This window comes from Lissotriton helveticus, chromosome 1_1 (genome assembly GCF_964261635.1).
Source record: "Lissotriton helveticus chromosome 1_1, aLisHel1.1, whole genome shotgun sequence".
In the NCBI taxonomy this organism is placed as follows: domain Eukaryota; kingdom Metazoa; phylum Chordata; class Amphibia; order Caudata; family Salamandridae; genus Lissotriton; species Lissotriton helveticus.
In genome coordinates, this window is record NC_136057.1 from 709,148,867 (window position 1) to 709,176,247 (window position 27,381).

General features: G+C 44.4%; 1 protein-coding gene across 8 annotated transcripts in view; it reads left to right on the top strand.

Moving 5' to 3' along the window:
- PPP1R12A (protein phosphatase 1 regulatory subunit 12A) overlaps positions 1-27,381 on the top strand; it is a 1,571,083-nt gene that overhangs the window by 796,145 nt on the left and 747,557 nt on the right. For all 8 annotated transcript variants that reach the window (XR_013606928.1, XM_078674242.1, XM_078674241.1 and 5 more), the window contains one exon: positions 8,026-8,139. Coding sequence is in view for 7 of the 8 variants with exons in the window: in XM_078674242.1 (XP_078530368.1) it covers positions 8,026-8,139 (114 nt within the window). In the remaining variant the exon portion in view is untranslated. The remainder of the gene's footprint in view (positions 1-8,025; positions 8,140-27,381) is intronic.

The following is a 27,381-nucleotide window of genomic DNA, read 5'->3' on the forward strand; positions in this document are numbered from 1 at the left end:
GTTCCGATATAATGTATGAAAACCAGATAAAGGCATATTTGATGGCTTAGCAGCCGAAGATGGCAGGCGCATGGGCTGTCAGCTCCGCGCCGGCTACCATTTATTTGGCTGCATCCAGTGTCGTACAGGACTTGATATCTGGGCGTGGTGCCTCGTGCAGTGAAGGTGGAATGTCGTCGGGTGTGCCCCCAGAACGGAAGACAAGCAGCAAAGCAAGGGCCCTCGAGGTGCGGGCCTAGACGCATCGGAAACAGAGCCGCGGATTTGACGGACGAGCCAATTTTTTATAAAGATCCCAAGGCTGTATGGGACTGGATTGAATCATATAAAACAGAGCACTCTTTTGCAGGGCGGGGTGGGGTCTGGTGTTCGTGGGTTTAGGAAAAGACCCAAGAAATGCCCACACGTAGTCTACCAACGAAATTGATCCCCATCATAAGCAGGGTCACAATCTGTGAGAGGGACCGAGGACTCTGAAGCGGACTCCTCCCGAGGGGATAGCCTTAATAGGCTCACATTGTGGACGAGATAATATAATAGCCACCGTGGAATCGATCTGAGGCTGGTGTCCATCTGGCGTTGAGGTCGCCCCCCCGGTATTGTTGGGTATTATTTTGTAATGTATATGATCCGGATAAATATTGGGGCCTTTGAACCCGTGATATGCACTCATGAGTTATTAAACCGAGCTGCAACCCCCACAAGGACCTCACAATGGTTGGTTTGAGCCCTCCTTGGACCTTGAAGATGTTTGACTGATTTGGGTGGTTGGCAGCTGCTGAACTGTCCTGGTATCGGGGAATTGTTTTTGGGAATGTTTGTACACATGGTTTGTTTTGTTTCTTTTGCAGGAGAAGGAGGTGGGGTTAGGGATGGGTGCTGGGAGAAGCAGAAGCTCACTACATGGATGGCGTCAACCCAACACACGCTGAAGTTTCTAACATGGAACATTAAAGGGATGAAGTCCATGTCTAAGCGCCACAACATACACTATTTCCTGAGGAGAAGGGGGGTGCAAATAGCTCTTTTGCAAGAGATGCACCTGTTCAAAGTTGAGGTTGAAGAAATGGGTTGCAGATGTCTCGTGGTCCGCTCCCACCCATCCTTATCAGGAGTGCATGCCAGTCGCACTGCAGCGGGGTTCCCTGACTGGAGGGACCACTGGGAGCTAGTAGACATTTGGAGGGCCCAACATGTGAGAGAAAGGAAATATTCATTCTTTTCATTAGTATCAACTTCACACACGGTTAGACACCTTCCTGTGCTCGACGGGCTTTAGTGACTCCATCATATGTTCTGAATATCTAGGGTGGACTCTCTCCGACCACAGCCCATTACTAATGATTCACCAACCTATTGGGGGTAGACCCCTGATTCCCCACATGGAGACGCAATCCCTCAGTGTTAGAAGATTCCCCGTTAGCGGAATTTTTGCGTTCACTTATTGGAACCTTTTTCCCTGAGAATGTGCAGTCAGCGTCTTCTACCTTATCTGAGTGGGAGGCATTTAATGTAGTGGTGAGGGGCCATTGTATGGGGCAGACGGTCAGCGTACAGAGGGTACTCAGTCGAGAATGAACAACCCTTGAAGACGAGTTGCGAACACTAGACATTATACAAGGTACAGATGCGAAAGCCCACACTGCGTTCAAGATATAATGAAGCTTTGGAGAGGCAAAGATGTCATGACCATAGGTAATACCTAGACAGAGTCCAGAAAGAAGGGAAAGCTGGTCATCTGCTGGCTTGGCTGATCAAGCTGGAGTCTAGAGGGCCGACAATTACGCAGATTGAACCTGAAACAGGTTGCCCCATATACGACCTGGACAGAATTAACAATTTATTTAAGGGTTATTATGAATCTCTATATTCCGATCCGTTGCCGTCCTCCCAGCCTTGTCTCAAGGCCTTTTTAGATCTGAGGCTCCAGAAATTGGATAGGCAGGACGGGGAGACCTTGGGAGACCAGTAAAGCTGCAAGAGGTCAGAGAAGCCATGGCCTACCAGCAGAATTCTATATGAGATATATTTCAGAACTGCCCCCCACTTGTTGACCCTGTATGCTGAGTACTTGCTGCTTGGCAATTTGCCTGAGACTACACGGGATGATATGGTAATCCCACTCCCAAGAACAACCCCAGGGGCCAGGGTGGTAGATTTTAGACCCCTCTCTATGCTGAATTTGGATTTAAGAATTCCTAGCAAAATCTTAGCACATGGGTTTATCCCCACCAGTAACACCTCCTACAACCTACGTGGGCTGTACTCGTGCTGTACCACCCTGGGGCACAGTCTCTTGTGCATGTGGCCATCCTGTCGGTTGACTGAAACGTATGGGCCGAGGGGAAGGCTGGGTGAAATGGGTGTGATTGTTATATACACAGCCTACGGCACGGGTCTGAACTGGCATAATCATGTCCACGCAATATCAGATAGCTTGTGGCACGTGCTAGGGCTGTCCCCTTTCCCCACCCTTGTTTGTCCTGGCAGTAGAACTTTTGGCGGCGAAGTTCTGGGAAGGGGAGGGCATGGGGCTGACACTAGGTGGAAGAATGTACATCATATCTCTATGTGCTGATGACCTCCTGATTTATCTGCACAAAGCTGGGGGTGGGGGGGGGCCCTCCTATACAGCACTGCGGCTTCTAGATGGTTTTGAGGTTTTGTCAGGTTTATGGATAAATAAGAATAAAACCTATCTCTTCCCGGTTGCTGTTCCACTGCCTAGGCTGCCAGACTTACTGGTTGGTCATAACTGGACACCTAATACAATCAAATAATTGGGCATCCAAGTCTTCCACTCGTTGGAGGCCTTGAGGGAGGGAAATCTGGATAGAGCGCTAAAGGCGTTCAAATCCAATGTACATTTCTAGTTCACTTTGTGGCTCCCCATGATGGCTCGGATCTCCTTGACTAAAATGGTTGCTACCCCGCCTTTTATACTTTTTTGCCAACCTTCCAGTCTTGATGCCAACGGGGTGGTTCCGACAACTAGATTCAATACTCCTAGATCTCATTCGAGGGGACAGGATGCGAAGAGTCTCGCTGAAGACCTTGAAACGCCCCATGATTGAGGGAGGCCTAGGGATGCCAGATTTTGAGCTCCATTTTTTGGCCGCTCAACTGCAATGGCTGACACGGTGGCAGGAGGATTTTATTGAAGAGGGGATGTTCCTTACGGAGCCTAAAAAGCACCCCCCATCTCTTACTAGCTAAATTGCTGGACCCCACAGCCAGGGTCCCATACAATACAGTATTGCAGACAACAGCCCTGCAGTGCTGGAAGCGATGTATGGCAAGGATACCTAAGAACCCATTGTATTGCCTCTAGTGGGGCTGCCCCATGGGGAGCTGCGGTCAATCATCGGAACGGATCAGGCAATGGCATGCACGGGGCGGACTTGAGACTTTGGGCGACTGTTATCAGGAAAAGGCTCTAATCCTGTTTGCAGCACTGATGGAGAAGTGTGGCCTCCTGCCAGGGCAGTTCCTACTGTTTGAGATGCTGGCTCAAGCGTTTGGCCAGCTAGGGGGTAAGGTAGGGAAGAACCGGAAACACATATAGTACTGCACTCACTGATCAACTTGGGCTCAGCCAGCCACCAAATTAAAGGTTTCTGTGCTTCCTTACTTGGAGCTTCTCTTCCCCACTACGAGCCTTATGGGACAGATGGGAACGAATCATTGACAGGGAATTAACGGACAGGATATGGTGTAGGATTTTAAGAATCCACTAAGAAAATTTCTCGCAACACATGGTTAAAGTACATAGTTTGTACATATGCCATATATGACACCTTACAGTTTACTTGTGGTTTATGGAGGGGAACCACGACGATGCCCAAGGTGTGATCAGCTTGATGCAGATTTTATACATATGACCTGGGGCTGTGAGAGACTACACAAAGTCTGGTCTGAAGTAATATCTAAGATCAACACTACACTGGGGAGCACTCTCACACCCACAGTAGAGACATGTCTTTTGGGGCTCTCCCTCATCCACCCAAGCGTAAAGTAGGTAATACATTTATGGACCTGGCCAAAAGGAGAATAGTCATGGTATGGAAATCTGCTAGAGGACCGCTGATTCATGTGTGGAATATGGATGTGGTCATGTGGGCTGTGGCGGAGGGTAGGGTATTGCATAGTGAGGAGGTTAAACACCAGAGGTGACATCTGATTGCTGAACAATGGAAAGGCACACTATTCACATGGGAACACCCAAGCCATACTAACAATAAAGCTGAAGGCAGCGCGAGTACGATAGTCTAAAATATAGGGGTTAACATAGACCGACCTGTGCCACATCTAGTAGGTAGGTAAAGTTATTGCTACTCCTCTCTGTGAAATACAGACAAAACCCCACAGGCAAACCAAGACCAAGTCGGGCATCACACGCAGCGGCTCTTCCTGAACGGCAATAATCTCCCCCAGATCCAGCATACGAAATGTGTAGACTCCTCTTCTGCTATAGTTGTTAAAGTTTTTTTTTCTTTTGCGTCGAGGTATCCATGGCTATATAACACTCGCCTACTCAATAACGCAGTCTTACAAGTGTAAACCCCCAAATGCCCACAGTACTAGAATATGTTGGACCGGTTTACGGGAATATACTATTTGAAGGCAATAAGAGGTAAAGATATGCAGAAGTAGAATCTAAGGGATATAACTACTGTACCGGTAACCTTAAAACCAACTTATATACATCACTAAACCTCACATGTGAAATGTTGTATGGCGTAAATTGTATGACGTAAATTGGTAAACGCATTGTGGTGTAATGCACTGAACACAATCAAAATGGCAATAAAGATACTTTAAAAAAAAAGGCATATTTGATTTGGGTGAATCCTTTTTTTTTTTTTACCCCTGGAGTGGAAAAAATTTAAATCAAGGACACAGTTTGGTTTTTATAAGGAACTCAAAGTGAATTTTGGGATGTGGGGTAGTGAGGGGGCAGGTTTATTTTCAGGACCAATATTTCCTTAAATAACCTAGGGTAAGGATGTCTTCTGGAGGAATCCGCTTTCCCAAGTTATAGATTGTTTGCTCTGTGCAGTGTTTTAAATGTTTATCCATCAGCTTGGAGACGACAAGACCTTGGCCCTCATTACCAATGGCTCGGTTAATTGCAAAATGTGTGGTGACCCCTGTTACTGCACATATCGCAGTTTTGTGATAAATATCTGCAAGTCAAATGTGCCAATATTTTATATGGGAAGCATTGCCCAAACAGGCTCCATTAAGGTCACTCAGCACCTTATTCATAAAAATGTGCTCACTAACCTGAAGATTTGTCAAATTTAGGGATGTGTACATAAATATCTGTGAGCAAAAGATCAGTAAGGATTTCCCTAGACAGAAACAACTAAGAGGAAAGCTCAGGTTTTTATTTTTCATGACTCACTATATATTGATTTAAAAATCGATAGCTACCAGTCAGGACAAATTTCTTCTTGGCATTTTCCAGATTGAACCGCTGGTAGTGTGCTTCATCTTTGCTCAAAGTATCAAACTGATTGCCATTCTTGCAAGGGCTTCAGTCTGTAACTTAGATCTTCCTCTGAATCTCCCATTCCCACAGCATTTGAAAACTACCCACCCTTCCATTGCAGAAAATGCCTTTAACCACAGCATAACCGTATTAAAGTAGGTTGTGTTTGTGTGGGGCAGAACAGCTCAAGTAATGGTCCCTTTTCATGGGTTAAACATCCTTTACAACGACTGTTACAAAGCAAGTCATTACCCTGTATTTTTTACTCCGCAAAATATTTTACAACGCAGGGCTTTACACCACAAACCATTACAACACATTCCCCATTACATCTCCCCAGTGGAGTTCGAATAGTAAATTGCGTTGTAATGGACTGTGTTGTAATGCCCTGCGTTGTGAAAAGATTTTGCGAAGTAAAAAATGCGGGGTAATGGCACACGTTGTAAATGCGTGCGGGGTAAAGTGTCATATTCTTTTCATGGTCCCCTGATAAAGTAACCCCTCAGAAGATGTATTCCAGTGTTCCCATTATGTATCTTAGTATTAAAAGTACCATGTGCTTATCTATTGTATTGCTCCAGATTCCTTCTTGCGTTGGTCAGCCTTTTCAGTGTCTGGCACCAGAATGCCCAGTGGGGGAGATATGTGAGTGAGGGTTATAGAGGACTCAGATCAAAGATCCACATCCAAAACCAAAACCTTATTAATCTGATAATACATTCGTCCCCAATGCTAATATACAGATGTTATTCAAGGCAGAATGCTTCAGCAACAGTCTGGATATTTGTGCCTTGAATTCCTTGATGTCTTCTTCTCCTGGTTTTTCCCCTGATCTATCAATTTTAGAATAAGAGTCTCTATGGGTGTCCCAGTTACCCACTTTATTCATATCCGGTATGTTACTTAGTGACTATTGGGACATGACTGACTCTCCTTGCCGTGGCCAGTTATAAATTATAGCAGGAAGGATTTTATAAGCCTTTCTAGTTCCATTGCTGTTCTTGTTTTACTTGCTAAAGGTGCTCCATCCTTAGATATTCTCCGGTGTTCCTGGATTCTCAAGCCCTTATGCTTATTTCACACTACCTCCAGTTTTTAAAAACCTCCATATCCCTTTGTCGAGTTCGGTTAGGAAAACATGTTGTATTTGTGATCCAATTTGCAGATTCTCCAGGGTGTATGATCACTGTTGTGGGCTTGGCCGTACAGAATTGTGTATTGTGTCCAGGCCCTCAAAGAGAGTGAAGGAGAGGGGAAACTGAGGTGTCCAGCTTTTAGTTTACATAAAATTAGCAAGCAAAACAGAATAGCACTTATTGCATAGGGGATTACATTGGTCACTCTAGAAATAACTGTGTTGAAGCCTTCGAAAGCAAGCAAAACAGTATGACCTAAGACGATAAGCAGAGTGAAGACAAAGAATGAACATGTGCCTGGATACCCTCTTGGGTGATTAGTTGCTATGCAAATCAACATAACCATTCTTCCAAAGAGACCTTTGCTTACTTATGTGTTTATACAGGCTCCTTCTAGCAAAGAGGACGAGCCAGAGTGTCACTGTCTGGTACAATCATTTGTCAATAAGCCCTGGATATTCAGGTTGGACTGAGGCAGTAAAGATGAAGGTCAAATCAGCATGTCATACAGTACAACACTGCCAGCCAGTTAATCCTTCTCAGGCACCTGTTCCATTCTTGGGCCATATGAGGTATTGGTGCCCCGGAGGTTCATGAGTTCCACAGAACTCCACTGTAGTTAAAATGAATAACAAGAGAGAGCAGAACTGTGATGGATGAAGGACACTACAGTTCCGAAGCCAGGAATGCAATGGGGGTCAGCTGCTGAGATTGCCACCCGAATTCCCATATTGGCTACTTCCTTTGATCTGGGGATGAGAAGCAGTACTAAACTACCACCTTTACGTTTGAGATATCCACTACTCTGGCCATTTTGCAGGTATTGTCTGCCACAACATCCCACAGTTATTACATACATCAAACATCCCATTTGATATCAAACCACTTCAAATCCCAATTTTAAATTTGTCCCAAACGTCCCATATTTAAGCCACATGAGCTAAACTGAATTTACATGATCCGGAAAGGGGCCGATTTGTCCTTTACTTTACCACTAGATTTCAACATCTCCAAATTACTCTACTCTCAGCCTAAAAGTGGGGCTTTTGGATTGTAATCTCAGTGTTTTGGAAAAGAACAAATGTGATAATTGTTATGCGTATGTACTCCACCCTCTCCAGCCATGTTTTTAAGATGCTTTTGTATGGTACAAATGCAGAACATCATTTTTGTGGGCTTTAGAGGGTATGCCATCCCATCCCTATCTCTCAAGCACTCCCCTACATGATTTAATAAAGATTCAGAAATGATGACTGTGACTTGGTGAAACTTACCTTTGCAGACTTAGAGATTCAGTATCATAAAATTGAATCTTTTAGCTATATAATTTCAGCAACAAACTTTGACAGCCTCATAAATCAAATCATTTATGTTGTAATTTATTTTCTTTGACAGAGACTCTTCAAGTTTGATACGGAGTAGTGGTTCATACACAAGAAGAAGATGGGATGAAGATATAAGAAAAAATATCTCAAATAACGAAGGCATAAGCCCAAATTATCAAAGAAGGTAATAACATCTTCACCTTCATTTATCCTAAACCCTAGATTATTTTCAAGCAAGCATCTGGAGGTAGAAGAAATAGTTCTAGTTCTGGTGAGAATATGCCTTCGATTATAAATGTTGTTTAGGTGTGAATGTATGATCATATATCTAGTCCATTTTATTAATAGCATCTGTGCACTGGTAGAATATAAATACCAATTTATTAGAAACTCAAATAGTGAATTTGATAAGTGTTCTACTGGATTTTTCTCACTGCAGCTCATGTTATTAGGTACTTGCAGATCCCACCATGGATACATTTGAGAAGTGATGCATTAAGTTGGATATCATGCAAGTACAAGTCGTTACCACTACCGCAGCTCTACTGACCCTTCAGTAATTCCACCCTATCAGTGAATGTCCTGCTTTCCCAATATTTCATGAGGCTTCTACTCTAGAGACGATCTGGTCTACTGACTTTGGACATCAGTTTTAATCCTCGTTTACACAATTTACTACATTGAGATTGGATAAATGACTGTTTGCAGCATGTGCTACTTTAAAGAACCTGCATGTACACTCCTGACATTTAGTGTTCGGTGTGGACATTGCAAGTTTGTTTTCTTCAAACAAGAGTTTTCAGTTTCTTGATGACTCGTGATACCTCATTCAAAATCCACACACTGCAGCAGTACATAGACTCCATGTTAGACTGTTATCATAAAATTTGACATTGATGAACCGGGCACATGTAAGATCATAATGCTATCACCAACCGGTTCACCAGCACCAATACAATTACTGACCGCTTGGGAGCAGAGCTGGGTGAGCGTTGTTGAACGACTCTTAATGGGGAGGGGGGTCATGTAAGTAAAGTGTAACATTGAAATTTTGCCCCAACTGCTATAGTAAGTACCCATGGTCAGACCAGCATTGGGTCTGTAACCTCTGTCTCCTGAGGTGGACACGTCATCCTGTGTGGCTTGAAAATGCTTTTAATTGTAAAAAGCCCAACTGGCATCCAAGGGATAGATACTGGGTTCATTAAGTGCATTACAGGATGCAGCGCCGAGGCTCTCCTAAACCACCGCCCGGGCAGAAGTTGAAGGGACTTGCATAGAATATGAAAGGGCTTTGGCCTTTGGTAATCCTGGCTACTCGTGTAGAGCCGTTTTAAGAGTGTATGTCCTCTAATGACTCCAGCTGAAGAGACCAGTCCTCCTCTATGGGCCTCAACATACCACATCCAGGACAAGGACCATTTGTAGGGTTTCATATGCATAATGCAGAGGGTATATTCTCTCTGGGGTTCGACATCAGATGGAGCCTCAACTTGATATCAAAGAGAAGAGAGAGCCATACCGTAAGCCCTGAACTACCTCCAATAGGCCCTGACAGTTTGGGTTACCCACAATGCCAGAGTACCTTCGAAATTCATCTTCAGCATTGGAGATTTCAGAACCGAAGCTTGATGCAAACATCATCTGCCTCGACACAGCGAGTCTTTTCTTCCCTCCTCTGAACTGAGATTGACATGGAAGATGCCTTTGAAGCGGTCTTGGGGTTCAACTTCAGTTGTCCCCCCCCCATTGTACTGGAAACAAATCAGTGTACGGCAAAGAAGTGTCTGTATTGTTCTTGATTCTAGCTATAAGCGTACATGACCTCCATCATGAGATCAGCCCCATGCCAGAAAACTATGTCTTAGCTTTGAGTAGGCATTTCCAGATGAACTCAAGGCTTTACCATTTTCAAAGAAGCACAGCCACCTTTACCTTCACCATCCCTAACTCCTATTTTTATTTATTTTATTTATTCATTAAGGAGTTTTATATAGTGCTAGCCTGACCCGAGGGTGTTTGAGTGCTTCACAACAGTTTTTGACCAAGATTCATACAATGGACAGTATTCAACATACAAGTTCGGCAGTCCAAGTGTGCTGAGCAGCATTGAGATAGCATTGAGATAGTAATTCATCAAAAAAACTACTTCCAAGGGGCTCATATCTACCTAATGGGTAATGTTTCATGCATGCAGTGAAATGATATAGTGAAATGGGAAATGAGATAACCCTAACTTGGAATCAGTCTATCGAGAATGGTAGCTGTTTGTAAGAAAGTGGCTCTGCATATACTGCACCAAAGTGAGGTTCATTGTGCACTGAGTCCACAGTCCCCAGAGGTATGGCAGAGGTTAAAGTTAGATATAACCTTACTATCTAAAGTGGTAGCTTGGGCGAGCAGTAAGGCAGTATCAGAGGACAGTGTAAAGCATTTGTTGTACAGACTCAGTCAGCAAATGGTCTCACACACTCAAGAACTGAACTCTAGGCCAATTGTTTTGTATATAAAAATATATTGTTGTTTTATTTTAGAACCACAAGTAGGTATAAAAATACTTCCTCAGAATGAGATGTTGCAATTGAATACTTTCAAATAGTAGTAGTCTTTTAAATGCAATAGATACAGTTGTTGCAATATGCAACACAAGTTAAACAAAATTATAACATTGAGCTCAATGGGAAGTTTTAAGTAAATGCAATAAAATCACTTTACAAATGTTTTTCTTACTCAGGGCTGGATCCTGGATTCAGCCCTGTTGCATTTCCTGTAAACAGTTGAAAGAAATTGTTTTTGCTACACAGGCGATTTTTAATGAATATTTATGTTTTGAAAATCGACACTTAAACATTTTTTGGTCAAAACCAAGCAATGTTACTCTCTGTAAGGAAATCAGGTTATCGGAAAATCACAGTTGTAATTACTTTTTAGGGTCAGTGCTGGGCACAAAGATCCAGCACTGGGATCCCTCCTGGTTACAGGTGAGTAATTTTTCGTTCATCGGATGACTTTTAGTGAATATTTCAAAGTTGCAAAACTCGACACTTAGAAGAATTTCCAAGTGAAAACCAGCCAATGTTACCCTGTGGAGAAAATGTGAGTTATCGGCTTTCAGGTAAGTGCTCGACTGGCAGAGTTACGGTTCTTGGGGTAGACTAAGATGTCTCCCAGGTTCAGGTAGGGGCAGCCGGGTGCAGAGTGAGTAGGCCCAATATTAGCCTATGGCGGGTAGGGGGGGCCTTTGGTTGGTGGCTGCTAGCAGGCAGGCCACGTGGCTGTGGGAGCTGCGCTCCTGGTCACTTACACAGGGCAAGTGGGGAAGTAGAATAGGACAGATGCTGCACTTCCAGTGGCACTCGGGCGGCTGGCTGCAGGGTGCTTTTTGGGCCGTCGGGCGCCCAATGTATTTCGATGGGAAGGCTGCAAGCTCGGGGACTGAGATTCTTCAGGTGCGACCACCACTTCGAGAGGTTAGTTGGGAAGCTGTAGGATGGGTAGACACCCAGCAGTTGGGAAATCTTACCCTCAGCTGGTCGCGGTTGGAGGAGTCCCAGGTTGTGAGGCTGCGGGCATCGTCGGGAGCATAGAGGACGGTCCTTAAGTGATGGATTCATGGTCCCAGTAGTCGGGGGCGTCCTCGTGGTCTTTGTTCACCCAGGCACAGGCCGGGCTCGGTGAGTACACTGTGTGCTGGATTCGCTGTTCCTGGCTGGCACCAGGGGTTGTTGCTGTTGGAGCAGAACCACTTCTTGTGGAAGTCCCAGTCTTTAGATGAGCAAGGCAGTCAGGTCCTCCGGGGTTTTCGAGGTTGCTGGCCACTGGAGACACCGGGGTTTAGCAGGAGCAGATTCGAGGGTCGACAGGCCTGTAGGCTGGGTCCAAGTCAGTTGGTGTCATCCTCTTGTTAGCAGCTACACGGCAGGTCTTCTTTCTTGTTCTTCTTGTTTCCAAATCGGCATCTGAGGAAGGAAGGTTCAGGGTGCCCCTAAATACTAAATTTAGGGGTGTTACAGGTAGGTAAAGGTCAGGGACCAATGGGTCCCTTCATTGGGGTGGGTACACCCCCTATCCTGCCACTCTCCAGTGGGTGTGGGGCATGAGCCTAGTCCTGATTGGGTAGGGCACCCCATCCTCAAGATGGTGAGAGCCCGGAGTTGTTTCACCTCACCTCCCCCACCTGAGGGGTGGGGTTGGCAGAGGTTGGCACACCTCCTTTTCTCACTTTGGTTTTCCCGCCGATCTTCCCGCCAGAGTGGGGGTCAGAACCGGTGGGGCCAGTTGCTGAGTACAGCAAGTGGTTTGGAGAAGCTCACAAAGGCGGAATGCCTTTGAAGCTTCCCCTTCGTGAACCCTGCCCATCCTGGGGGAGGGGGCTTGGCACCTCGTCCCAGGATGTGCATTGTTTCAGGCCCCCGAGAGCAGCAAGCTCTCGACCCAGGGGTCCAGAAACATGTCTAGTGGTAGCAGCCTAGGCAGCCACCCAGTTAGGACGCTAGTCGTTGGTTAGTTTCAGGGGACATCTCTAGGATGCCCTCTGTCGTGCATTTTACATTAAATCCCACAATGTCGTCAGTGTGGGTTTAATGAGCTGAGAAGTTTGATACCAAACTTCCCAGTCTTTAGTGCAGCCATTATGGTGCTGTGGAGTTCATAATGACAACCTCCCAGCACCATATACTCTTAACGGCAGCACTGCACTTACAGTGCCCAGGAATGGACCTGGGTACTGTATGGGTACAGGGCTTATGCATATGTACCCTAACCTCTGGCATAGGGCGCCCATCTAGAAGGGTGACTGATGTATGCCATGGCTGTGTTTTGTGGGCATGGCGCACAGGGAGGTGTGCCATGTCAACTCTTATGTTATGTTATAAATGTATACAGCGCACGATTACCATAAGGTGTCTTGGCGCTAGCAAAACCGGGAAGCAGGTATAGGGGATTAATCAGTGAACAGCCAGGTTTTAATGGCTTTCCTGAACAGCTACAGAGAGGGAAGATTATTGATGTAAAATGGGAGGGAGTTCCCAAGCGTGGTAGCTCCCACTATAAATCTTCTGCCTCCCCAGTAAGACTTAAAAACTCTCTGGGAGAGTATCACCGTTGCTCCTTGTGAACTCAAACAACTGTTTGAGGAGTACCAGTGTAGTGAGCATCTTAGGAACTGAGGGCCGCCCCCTTGGAGTGCCGTGTATGTAATGCAGAAGGTTTTAAACTTGATCCGTTTTTTTTTTATTGGCAGACAATGCAATCTTTGGAGATGAGTACCCACCCACTGGAATTTGGGAATCCCCAGAAGAAGTCTGGTGGCCGCATTTTGTATTGTTTGGAGCCTTTGCAGTTGTGTAATGGGTATGCCGAGATATAGCCCGTAACAGTAATCCAATCTAGAGAGGATAAGAGATGTTACTACTGTTGTGTTGCTTTCTGTGGGTATCAGTGGTAGAATTTAACTTGAGCTTCAAAGTCAAGTTTCTGATCTATAATCACACCCAGATTTTTCACTTTGGGAACTGGGATAGGTGCTGATCTAAATCATTTGGCCATCAAATTTGTTACCATTCCGTTTTCCTGGAGTTTAATTTAAGACAGTGCGAGCTCATCCAGGAGCTAACTGCTGTCATACAGTCCCTAAACCTGTTTACTGGTGGTGATGTATTTTTGTGATGGTAACCACAATTTGGGTATCATCTGCGTATGATGTTAATGCCATCCAAAAAGATCTAATAAGGGAGGCCAGTTCCAGGACATAAACATTAAAGAGAGTGGGACTCAAGGACGATCCCTAAGGAACTCCACAGGGAAGTGTAAAAGATGAAGAGGGCAATTTCCCCAAGGCCACCGATTGTATCCTATCCTCAAGAAAGAAAGATAACAATCTCGGTGCCTTTCCGGAGATGCCCAGCGATTTCAACGTTTTTAGCAGGATTTTATGATCCACCTCATCGAAGGTCGCCGACAAGTCAAGCAGCACCAGGGCGGCAGCACGCTCTGAGTCCATGATTGTTCTTATTTCGGCAGTGGCCTTAATCAGTGCCCTTTCGGTGCTGTGCTCTGATCTAAACCCAAATTGCGTCTCATCCAGCAGGTCATGCTCCAGTAGGTACAAGGTCAGTTGGTTATTAATAACTTTTTCAGCCAGTTTAGCTTGCACTGGGAGAAGCGAGATGGGTCTGGAAATCCCTGGATCCAGAGCATCAAGATTAGCTTTTTTTAGGAGAGGTAGTATTGAGGCTCTTCCATATAGAAAGAAAAACACCTTCTTAAAACATAGTTAAAAATGGGAGTTAGCCTTGACCCAAGTACCTCCGGGGCTTTTTTAAAAATCAAGGGTGGGAGTGGATCGTAAGGGGAACCTGATCTTATTTTAGAGATAAGAATCATTATCTCGGCGACTGTTACTTTTCTAAATTCTGCAAAAACTGGGCCACTAGTCAAGTAAGTAAAATCTAATGCCATGTACAATCCTTATGATCAAATTAGTAGAATTATCTTGTGTTAACAAGAAATTGGTCGCAAGCAGACCAGACTGCAAGGACCTCCATTGTTCACTACTTAACCAAGAATACGTACCGCCGTGAAGGCGATGTGAGACTTGGCAAAATAAAATTTGTAGCCTAAGTTTGCAAAGTGTGTGATAATGCAGTAATTCATCATCCGTCAAGTATATAGCATCGACATAAGAGAAGGCATCTGGGTCAATTCCATTCAAAATCGACACAAAGCGTGCCGCAAACACACCATGGCTATTGTTATATCCCATAGGCCATCTCGCATATCTTTTCTGATTGCCTAACGTGCTGAATGCGGTCAAGTCACGGCCTTCAAGAGGCAAAGCGGGTCTGAAAAATCCATTGGAAATGTCTAAAGTAGTTTTATATTTCTTTCGAACAATGTTGTTAACCAGTTCAGAGCTATAGGTGTTCTGTACCGCAAATGTCTGTAATCCAAAACTATACGATAGGAACCATCCGGTTTCAATATCGGAAGGAAAGGATTATTCCTTGACGAAACACAGGGTTCATTAACACCCTGATATTCCAGCTGGGTAAGAATCTCACTAACGGATGCTTTAGCATCACGTTTTATTGGGTACTGTGGTTGGGGCTGCGGTGTAGAACGTGAAAGAACTACATGCTGTAGATAATCTCTGTCCCAACCTGCCTGATTCCAATATAATACAGTGACAAGGGCTAGTGCCCACTCCGAAGCATAAGCAAGTTAAGTTTGTTCTGGGACATATTTTGAAAAACTAGGGAGAATAACAACCTCCCCTTTAGAGGAAGCAAGAACAAACGTGGAGGCCAATCCACCTCCGCCAATAGAATACCATAAGAAGAAGTAAGGTTATGCCAAAAGACTACCTTAATAGTGCGTTTAATATCACCTTCAATTCGGAGGCCTATTTCATAAAGGCTATCAGGGGAGGGGGCGGGGGTGGGGGAGACAACACGAATGTCAGCTGTTTCCGCTGTAATAAATGTGTCAATTGCTTTCGCCTCCAGATGCTGGTGGAGTGTCTGTCGCACTATGGTAACCTCTGCCGTGCTGTCGGAGTGTTACCGCCCAACTCTTGTCGAGGAGCAGGGTTCTCACCTTCTGAGGCATACTTTGCAGTCAAAGCGGCAAATTTTTTCTTGATAATTAAGTGGTTCCTCCTTTTTGGCTTTTTTACGTCAACCTGGCGCTGCGGGCCACATCTTGTCTGCGTGGACTTGCCTCGTCTGAGATTTTGATGCCCTCCTCCGCCAAACTGTTGATCCGCGGATTCCTGAAAGGAACTAGAAAAACGAGGATCAGAAACCTGAAACCTCTATAGTGTCTTAATTTTAGAGCGGTCGCGCCAATCATACCTACGTTCAGAAGCGTCAGGTGATTGCAAACCAGCACATGAACCAGGCTTCTGTTGTTGCTTCAGCTGATTTTTGTTCCAAGCCTTTTTAGTAAAGATTGGATGACCCTCCTTTTCAGAAGGGGGTTTATTATGTGCCTGTGCGAATGGTCGAACACCCAAACTTTTGCCTCCCAAGGAGGAATACACCTCTGCAAAAATAATCTGCAACAGCCGCTGCCGATCAACTTCCGCCGCTAGGCGTTGGAGTACTTGCAAGCAGACTGCTTCACCTTTAATGTTGGACAGAAACATATCAGAGACAATAGGGAACATGCCCACTATTTTCATCCCTAAATACAGGGCTGGACCAGCCCTTGGTTCACTTTGTGTTGAAATTTTTTATTAAAAAGTTTAAAATGAAAATACAGAAATACGTACATATGTAAATAGATAATAAAATGAGATATTGATAAATGAGGCATAATACAGGTATGAAAATGATATAGTTATACATAGGATATAATGGATGTGAAGAAACAAAAATAGCAAATATTCTATAAGCAATAAAGCAAAAATAGCAGAAGAGAAGAAAGAGAAAGAATGAAAGGAAAAGAGAAAAGAAAAGAAAAGGAAAAAGAACAAAGAACCCCAGAGTAACAAGATAAAGGAGATGAGACTGAGACACATGAAAAGGATTAAGGAGCAGAAAAAAAAACAGGAAGAGTACACAAACACAAAATAAGAATAATTAAGGAGGGACAACAGACGTTGGAGAGGAAGAACTGGAGACAGTCACTATCCACCGTGGCTTCTAGGAATGGGGACCATGTTTGAAGAAAAACAGAAGCCTGGTCTTGCAAGTTATGAATTACACGTTCATAGGAGGTTGTTTGTACTATAGCCACCAGCCACTCTTCCTGAGAAGGAGATAAGGAGGACTTCCAATGACGTAATATACAGATTTTGGCCGTAGCCAATGCAGTATGAAGAAGACGAGTCTGTGGTTTAGACAGTTTCGGAAGACCTCGAAAATCATGTAAAATAATATTTGCAGAAGTAAAGGGTAATGGTAATGACATAGTAGATGCCAAAGTCTGTCTTATAAAAAGCCAAAATGATCTAGTACGGGGGCATTCACAAATAATGTGCGTAATATCACAGCCAGAAGCAGAGCATCTCCAACACAAAGAGTGTGTTATCAATTTAGCATTATGTAGTTTAGATGGAGACCAGTGCCATTCATGAATGATTTTAAAAATGCAAAATTTGAGACGAGCCTCTCGGACACCTTTATGTAAACCATCCAGAATTTGATCCCATTGAGTAATGGAATATGTAACTGATAAGCAAGATTGCCATTTTAATTGAAGAGCTTTCGAGAGGGGTTGCGAAAAAAGAGGATGCAGGAAAGTTTTATAAAGACCAGAAGTCACATCTTTAAAGTTTCCCCACAAATGTAAATAAGACAAAATAGGAGACGCGGTCAAAAATTCAGGTGGAGAACCTAAATGTTTTGTGATGGCTTGTTGGAGTTGAGTATATTGACGGAATTGTGTGGATGGTAAATGGAATTCCTCACTGATTTGAGAGAAAGATTTAAAGTTGTTGTCATGGAACAGTTGTTCCAGAGAGTGAACACCAGCCTCCTGCCACAGAGGCCATGATAACATGCGACCACGAACACGAATAGCCGAGTTGGACTATAAAGGAGCTTGGACATGAAGCCGCAGATTTGATTTAAGTAAACGATGGCTTCTTTGCCAAGATTTATACATAGCAGAGAAGATAGGATTTTTAGGGTCGGATTTTTAGGGTCGGAAGAACTGGAACCCTTACCATATAAAAGGGACAAGCCAAATCTAGAAGATAATAAGTGACGTTCAAGTGTGACCCATTGAGGTATGTCTTTAGACTTGGGCAAAAAGAAGAAAAGTTGTGAAAGATGGAGGGCGAGTGAGTAATGCTCGATAGAGGGAAGACTCAAGCCTCCGTGTAATTGGTGAGATTTTAATTTGGCCAAGGTAAGACGCGGTTTAGCCGTACCCCAGATAAAAAACTTAATTTTGGAGTCAATGGACCAAAGAATAGTCAGGGGAATGTTTAGAGGGAGCATACCTAGAACATAAAGAAATTGCGGTAAGGTAACCATCTTAACCGCCTGACCCCGCCCCCAAAGAGATAAGCCGAGAACTTTCCATTTATCGAAATCTCTTTGCATTTGTGCGATCAACGTTGTTAAATTGTCCATAACTATATTATCCAATCCTCTGTTAATCAATACTCCCAAATATTTAAGGCGGGAAGGTTGCCAATGAAATTCAAAACCAGAAATTGCAGCTTTTGTAGTACCAATGGACATGGGCAATGCTTCACTCTTATCCCAGTTAATCTTATAACCGGAAAAAGAAGAGAAATTATTTATGATGCGAAGGAGAGCAGGGAGAGAACGGGGAAGATCAGTAAGTGTGAGAAAAATATCATCCGCGCATAAATACATTTTTGAATGACCAATTGGAAGAGGAACTCCAACCACTGCGGGTGATTGACGTATTGCAGCAGCCAAAGGTTCCATTGCCAGAAGGAAAAGAAGAGGGGAAAGAGGACAGCCTTGACGAGTACCCCGTCTGATTGGGAATGGAGTAGAAAGGAAACCGCCGCAGTTAACTTGAGCTGAAGGACTGTCATATAACAGACGTACTTTAGCTATAAATTGGTCGCCTAAACCAAATCGTTGCATTATGGTAAAAAGATACTCCCACTCAATACGGTCAAATGCTTTTTCGGCATCCAAAGAAAGGAGTAGGGCATCGGTAGTGAGATTTTTAGCTGACCATAACGCATGAGAGAGAGTACGTAAATGATTTCGAGATGAACGACCAGGAACAAAGCCTACCTGTGAATTGTGGATTAAAGAAGGTAAAACCTTACGAAGACGTGATGCGAGAATACTCGCAAGAATCTTAACATCAGAGTTTAAGAGAGATATGGGGCGGTAACTACCACACAGCAGAGGATCTTTACCAGGTTTTGGTAAAACAGCTATGATGGCCTTGTTGGAAATAGAACCAAGAGAAGATTCCTCTGTGGCTTCTGCAAATGCGGCATGTAGAGTATCAACCATACTCTGACCAGTCCATTTGAAAAATTCGGGGGGGAAACCATCATCACCTGGTGCTTTATGGTACGGTAAGGCAGTGATAGCTGAGGAAATTTCCTCCTTCGTAATAGCTCCGTCAAGTAGAGCTCTACCATCATCAAAGAGTCGTGGAAGATGTACCGTATCCAAAAAATTGGACATCTCTGTCGGATCTATGTGAGTGCTTGGTGAATAGAGAGATCTGTAAAATGAAGCTAATTCATCAACGATTTCTTGCGGTCGAGTAAGCATATCGCCAGAACTTGATTTGATAGCCGGAATTGCCATAGCAGCTTCCCTCTGACGCAGCTGCGCAGACAATAGCGGGCCAGCCTTTTAACCCTGCTCATAGTGACGCCCTTTCATCTTTTGTAAGGCATATTCGGCCTTAGAAGTAAAAAGACTATTAAGAGACATGCGTGCCTGCTCCAACAATTTACGACTTTGAAGGGTTGGTTTTGAAATATATAATTGAGAAAGTCGGCAAATGTCTTTTTCCAGATCAGCCTGTTTGGCAGCATTTTCCTTGTTATATAGAGCAGCGTCCCGCATAAGTTGACCTCTGATAGTTGCCTTAGCAGCTGCCCATACCGTTCTTTTAGAGGAAATTGAGTCCTCATTATTCAAAAGGTAGTCATGCAGGTGTGACTGTAGAAGAAGTTTACCTGTTGTAGTTTTATATTTATTGATGTTTAAACGCCAGGACTTGCGCCCCGGACTGGAAAGACCCAAATCAAGAGACAAGAAAACAGGGGAGTGATCAGATTTAGCTGCTTCTAGAATTTTCGATTCTGTGACTAGCCGGACTGTATGTTACGAAAGAAGAAAGTAGTCGAGACGGGAGAATGTATCGTGAGTAGAAGAAAAGAATGTGTATTCTTTTTCTTGAGGGTGACTGAGTCTCCAGTGATCAACAAGACCAGTATCAGTAAGAATGTCACTCAAAATGGCTCTATCGGATGCATTGACGGCATCAAGGCAACGTGTTCTGTCTTGATTTAAAAATTGCATTTTAAAATTGTAATACTTGCACTTTGATTTTAAAAAACTGCATTTTAGCTTGTCTATCGCTCACTCACCCTTTTTCTGTGCCTGACGCGCTCCTGACACCAAAACATTAGCGCACAGCTGATCTGAACTCTGTTTGCGCTCTTTGCAAAACAGCGGCCGCCATCAGCAGAGGCGTGCGCGCTGGCCACGCCCATTTAGGCCACGCCCACTTCCTATAACCATGTGCCTGCACAGGAAGCGCAGCGGACGAGCGCAGCGGGAGCGCCGGTTGCGCGCCGAAGGCGCACCTAAGGCAAGCCCGTCTGCGCCCGTCTGCGCCCGTCCGCGCCAGACCGAGCCCAGAGCCTATACTCCTGGCCGGTCCCAAAACCCCCCTGATCAAATACTCACAGGAAACTCTGCACCAACTCAGAGTACCGTTAAACGCTAGATGCTTCGGACCTATCAGCCCGGAAGACGAGTATCCTAGGTGTCCGAACTGCGCCTTCAGGTTTACGCCCTCCCACCCGCCCGAACCAGTCTGTCTGGAGATGGCCCTACTGAACTGCAGGTCACTCCCAAAGCACCAGACAGAAATTAACCTATTATTAACAGAGTCGGACATTGACGTTCTGTTTTTAACAGAAACCTGGCTATCCACGAGCTCCAACCCGGACATTGTCCAAGCTCTACCTCCCGGGTACCTCATTAAAACTCTCAACAGACCGACGGGTACCGGAGGGGGAATTGCGATTATCTATCGAGATAACCTTGCTTGTCAGTTTAAAGACACCCCCATCCTAGATAGTGAAAATGCTCTTTTTTCTTTACATCTGCCGCCATCTACCACTCTATCTGGGGTCCTTATCTACCGCCCCCCTGGTCAGGTAGGGCGCTTCATAAACTCACTTATGGATGCCATCTCCTCTCTGGCCTGTGTGACTCCCAACTTTACAATCCTCGGAGACTTAAATCTCCACTTCGATGATCAAGACAACAAACCCGCCGCAGATTTAAAAACCGACTTAATTTCCCTTAACCTACAACTTCTCAGTAATGATCCCACGCACACGAAAGGACATTTACTGGATCCCATTTTCTCTAATCTTCCCAAAATTTCTGCTCAAACTCCCCTGCCCCTTCCCTGGTCAGACCACTTCTTGGTTCCTTTTAAACTCCAACTTCCAGGGAAGACGGTGGATATTCCTCGCCCACAGGCCCCGTCACGCCCATGGAAAAAACTAGACATAATCCTTTGAGAACGCTCTCTGGCCTCCTCTCTTCCTACAGTAGACCCAGATCCGTCTAAAGCTGAAATCCAGCTACATAAATGGATTAGCGACTCCCTTAATACAGTCCTGCCTCTCAAAACCCTCCCTTCCTCCAGGAAATCCTCCAAACTGCCGTGGTTCACCGACGAATTACGCGAACTAAGAAAGAAAGGCAAAAGGCTAGAGCGCCAATGGAGAAAGAACTGGAACCCTGAAGACAGAAGTGAATATAAAATCCATATCAGGCTCTACAAAAACGCACTCAAAACAGCCCAGGCCTCCTATTTCGAAGAGCAAATAGCCTCAGCGGCAAATTCCGCAAAAGAGACCTATAGGATTGTTAAGCTCCTCACCAAAATTCAGGACCCTCCGTCACCACCAGACCTGGACGGCGCAAAATGTAATCAGATGGCCGAATTCTTCTCACAAAAAATCGAAAAAATCCTGACTTCCCTCCCGCCTGCTCCCATCACATTAGGACGCCCTATCCACTTCCCCCGCCAAGACACCCCGAGGCTATCCTCCTTCCCCCACATCACCACCGAAACGTTTCTTAACGTCCTACATAAAGTCAAAAGCGGCGCTCCATCAGATCCAGCCCCGATCAGTAAACTAAAGCTTGTTGCTTCCACCATAGCCCCCCCTCTCACCAACCTGATCAACGCCTCCTTCAAAAACGGCATAGTCCCGGCAAACTGGAAAAAAACAACGGTCAAGGCTCTCATAAAAAAACCGCATCTAGACCCCACAGACCCATCTAATTTTAGACCGATATCACTGCTATTAGCAAAATTGCCGAGCGCATTGCAAACCAACATCTCTCTGAGTTCCTAGAAACCAATCACCTTCTCCGCCAGTCCCAGACAGGCTTCAGACCAGGACAAGGGACCGACACCGCACTGTTAGCCGTAGTCGAAGAAGCCAGGGGCATATTGGACGTAGGAGGATCAGTGGCAGTGATCCTCCTCGACCTGAGTGCCGCCTTCGACACGGTGGACCACGCAACCCTTGTTCACCGTCTTGGGCTGATAGGAGTGGAGGATTCCGCATTAGCCTGGATCTCATCCTTCCTTGAAAACAGGTCTTTTCAAGTAGCAGATGGGTATTCCACCTCCAAGGCCCAAGCACTCAAGTGTGGGGTGCCTCAGGGATCCTCCCTGAGCCCCACACCTTTTAATTTGTACATGGAACCACTCGAGGATGTTGTCAAGCCTTTTGGCATTAAATCAATAATGTATGCCGACGACACCCAGCTCGTCGTTTCCCTCAATCAGTCAGACAACGCCCTCCACAATCTATCCAACTGTCTGGAAAAAGTACACCAGTGGATGTGCGATTCCCGATTAAAACTTAACGGGGAGAAATCAGAAATACTCCTCCTGGGAAACCCTAAGAAAATCCCCACTCCCCTTCCCTGGCCACGATGCATGGGAACCCCGCCATCCCCCAAACCCGAAGTAAAGAGCCTTGGGATATGGCTGGACCAGGAGCTCAGTTTTAGGACTCAAGCTAGGAAAACCGCGGGAACCTGCTTCGGCCTTATAAAGATGGCACGAAAGATTCTTCATCTACTCCCCCTTCATTCCAGGAAACTCCTGATGCAGGGGCTGGTGAACTCCAGACTGGATTACGGTAATGTCCTTTATCTGGGGGCCCCAGCCTCTGTAGTCCACAGACTTCAATGTGCACAAAATGCGGCCGCTAGAATCCTCACAGGAACCGCCGCAAGGAGCTCGGCCAAACCAGCCCTTAGAAGCTTGCACTGGCTCCCGGTAAAGGAACGGGTCAACTTCAAATCCCTGTGCATAGCTCATAGAATTATGCACAACGAAGGCCCTTCCATCCTTAGGCCACTTGTGACAAAACAACAATCTAGTAGACAATTAAGATCAAACTCCCTTTCCCTTGCAAAGGTCCCCAGAATCAGGAAGTCCAGAACAGGCGGTCGCCTATTCTCGTACAACGCCCCCAGACTATGGAATGCCCTTCCTCTCTCCCTGAGGCAAGAACACAATCACCTCAGGTTCAGGAAACAACTAAAGACCCTACTCTTCCCCTGAGCCCTTCCCTCTTGCCTCCTCACCCCTCAGGACAGTGGTCGCTAGCGCTGGGATGCCCTAGGGTAGCTATGCGCTCTATAAAACCCAAAATCAAATCAAGGGCAGGATCTGGAGCCAAGTTCCAATCACCGCCAATGAGAAATTGGGCAGCATTTATTTCTGTGAGGAGGCGATTGAGTCGAAGGAAAAATTGCTTTTTGGAACCTAATGGAGCGTAGATAGAACCAAGACAAATGAAGGAGTTTCAAGTTTCAACTTAACAAATACATACCGACCATCCGGATCAGTCCATGTCTTGATAATCGTAAAAGGAAGTGATTTCCGAAAAAGGATGGCTACCCCACATTTACGAACAGGGTTGGGATTAGTGGGGTCCGGTTTAGAAACACTGCTATGAATGACTTTACCAACCCAATCCCTGCTAAGTTTACTAGATTCGACATCGTCCAAATGAGTTTCCTGTAGTAAGGCAACGTCTACATGTTTAGAATGCAAATAAGAAAGAACCTTATTTCGTTTAATATAATGGGTGAGGCCATGAACATTCCAGGAAATCACCGACAACGGATGAGTAGAAGACATGACAATAAGATTGAACAAGGAGATGATAAAGTAAAGAAAAAATAAATAAATAGAGGTAAGAGAAGAAGTGTGTTACTCTGGGTAAGGAGGAAAAAAGGAAAAAGGGGGGGAGAAGAAAAAGAAAAGGGAAAGTAGATTATAAAGGCAGAGTGAAGAGTGGAACAGACAAAGCAAATATGAATAGAGAGAAAAAAAGGGGGTATTAAAGATGCAAAGAAGAGAAAGAAAAGAAAAAGGGAAACCTAGACTGTTAACTACGGGTCTGGGTGCACCTACAGCAGCACCAAGGGAGGCTGGACCCCCTCAGAGCAAAGAAGAATGGGGAGGCGGGGAAACAGAGAACAGAAGTTATCACACCACAAAAGGAAAGACGGCGTGAGAATAAAACCTAGACGAGAATATTAGGACAAAAAGAAGAAAAAGAAAAAACACGTAAAGGAAACAAACAAACAATGCCACATAGGGAGAGAGATAGCATGTAAAGACAAGGAGAGAAAACCATAAAATCATGCAATAGAAGAGAAACAAAAGAAAATGATCAGAAACAATCTAAACATAGAAAACAATGAAACAAATAGACATCATTCAAAAGCGGAATAGTTAATAAATGAAATATTTAGTGATTACCTTAACAACAATAACAGCACTATAGTAGGGGGAATGAACAAAAAGAAAGAAAGACTACCTGTGGGGAGGTAACAGCCTTATAGTATATAATAAGCAAAACCTGAAAATGATGAAATAACTGTAGAACTGAAAATCACATATTAATAACAAATATAGAATATCAGTAAGGCATAAGGCCTTATACATGTAGAGGAAAATACATCCCCCTCATGAAAGAGGCATTAACCATGCAATATATAAGAAGCAGAACCTGAAAATGGATAAGTAGCTTCAAAACTGGAACTAATGCACTGGTGGAAAATATAAAATAACAGTAAGGTAAAGAGCACTGTGAAAACCTGTAGCAGAAGGGACCACATTATACACAGCATTGGATTCGCAACTGGCAAAGTAAGCAACAAACGCATTACCAACAATAAGAAGAAAAGCACCCATAAGGAAACATGAGAGCATGAATATAGATAGCATAGATATAAATGAGTAAAATAATATAATACAATTACATTGTTATAAACAACGTATCTGATAAAGCAAATGAACAATGTAAATCGAAACCACCGTAACCACAACATGGAGAAGGGAATGAACAGGAGGCAATCCACACATGTAATAGGTAATACATATGCATCAAATAATGAGCGAGAACTAAAATGCGCATATATTCCTAAAAGCCTACTAAAAAATGCAAAATTTGTTGAAATCTCACAGGATAGCAATAAGACATAAAACACAAACTAAAACAGTGCCGCAATGCGCATAGTTTGTAATACTAGAAATCAACAGGCAGTTAAATGAACAGTTAAAGCATCAAACAATAGGAAGTATCCTAATCCATAAAATAGCAAAAAGACAAAGTAGAAAAATCAGTCAGCATCTGAGTGCTGCTTAAGAGGTGACCTAGACTTGTCCCTTTGTGGTATGTTAGTTAGGGAGGAAACTGAATGCAGTGCCGAGGCCTTATCATCCTGAGAATGAGGCAGACGGGTAATATCTCTGCCACGTTGCCGAGGGTCAGTAGAGGATCTCAAAGGAGACGCGGTAGGGCCTGCAGACGACACCGTGGACTGAGAAGTCTGAGCACTGGAGGAGGATTGAGTGTCCATGTCATCAGTCGTGATAGTTTCCAAAAATTGTTGAAGAAGAGCAGGATCGTAGAAGTCCATGGAATCTTCATTCCTGGTTATACGAAAACGTGCGGGATCAAATAATCCATACTTGATGTCCAGTCTGCGCAACTGAGGCCGCAGAGAGAGGAACGCCTTCCGCCTTTCATTTGTCTCTTTGGAGAAGTCCGCCGCCATATGGATAGTATGGCCTTGGAATAGGAAGGAGCCACGTGAACGAGCCATTGATAAGATCTGTCGAGTGTGTTCATGTCGAAGAAAGCAGGCAATAATTGGTCTAGGTCGAGCAGCAGCACCAGAACGTGGAGCCCCTAGTCTATGAGCACGTTGTATTTCGAGAGGAGGAGTAAAAGAAACACCAGTCAGCCTGGGAAGAGTCTCACATAGAAAAAGCTTCATATCCTGCTTCTCAACATTTTCCAGAAATCCAAAAAAACGAATATTGTCTCTACGACTACGATCCTCCAAATCAATCATTTTACTATGCAAAAATAATAGATCTTGATCTGAGCTTTGGACAGTATCCAATCGAGTTTCCATATCCGATATCTTAGTCAATAGCATCAATCCGTGTATGAAAGGTAGTAAGTTCGGCACAAATACACTTAGTCTCAGGAGCCAAAGATGACATTGTGAGGTCCAGCCCCTCCAATCTGCGATTGACACCAATGCCTTGCATAGTATCTGACAAAGACTTGTCACTCTGGGATGATGCAGTTGGTGGTGAGGGGGCCGATGCAGAGCCATTTCCTTTCACCATTGGAGTAGAATTTTGTTTCACCACTTCAGTAAAAAGTGGCGGTTTTGGACCACGACCCCCATTTTTGTTAGTGGACATTGTAGCGTACCATTGTAGAGGTGTTCTACTAAAACGGATTGATAAGGTATTGGATTGTGAAGCAATGATGAAATCAAGAGTACAACAAATAATCAAATGCAGAGAAGTACATGCAATAAAGCAGTGACCATCATATGCAACCCAACCAAAATGCAACAAATTGAGGAATCACTATGACATTAGCACAAAATAGCGAGCAGTACAGTATGAAACAGGTTCAAAGTAAGAGCAGCATACTTTGCGTGCCAAAACCCCCTCTGTTGAGGAAAAGCATGGGAGTAAAGTGAGGCAATACAGCAACAGGGTATTCAGCTAGGGCTATGTCAGACAAAAACAATTCACATGAGCTCATAACATAGAGCGGTGATTGCAAATGAAAATGCAGCCCTTTTCCTTTTAACCCCCACCAGCCTCCTCCTTTATAAGCGGAACTGGTAAGATATCACAATAGGAGAACCGGATGGCACATTAGAGAGAGGTAATAAAACTGATAGTCAAGTAACTCTGACCCAAATGACATAAATGTCCCTTAATGCGACTGAGTAAAAAAAACGCCAAAGCCAGGTGGTTACAATCCAGGAGGAAGATGGAACAGTACTTATGCAAGTAATTCTGCCCGTACCGTTGATATAGACTCGTCAAGGGATATTCATATGCTGATTCTGCATGAAATGGCAATTATTATAAAAAGTCATGCTATTGAAGCCCTGCAAGCAGTGCTAGTTCACCTGGACATTTGTATACATTAGACTAAGAAGCGCGCTTCATTATAATGAGGAATGTGCCAATCCTAAAGCTGTCCTTTATTTCCCTTTTTTATGGTGCCTTTTATATTGAAAAATCGCTGGCAACCGAGAGAGAACTATTATCACGTAATCCTGAGGAGGGCACTGCTTACTTGAAAATGCAAGCAAAGGCGTTAAGGGAGGCAGTCTGTGGCCATGGTGAAGCGCGCTCCCCACCG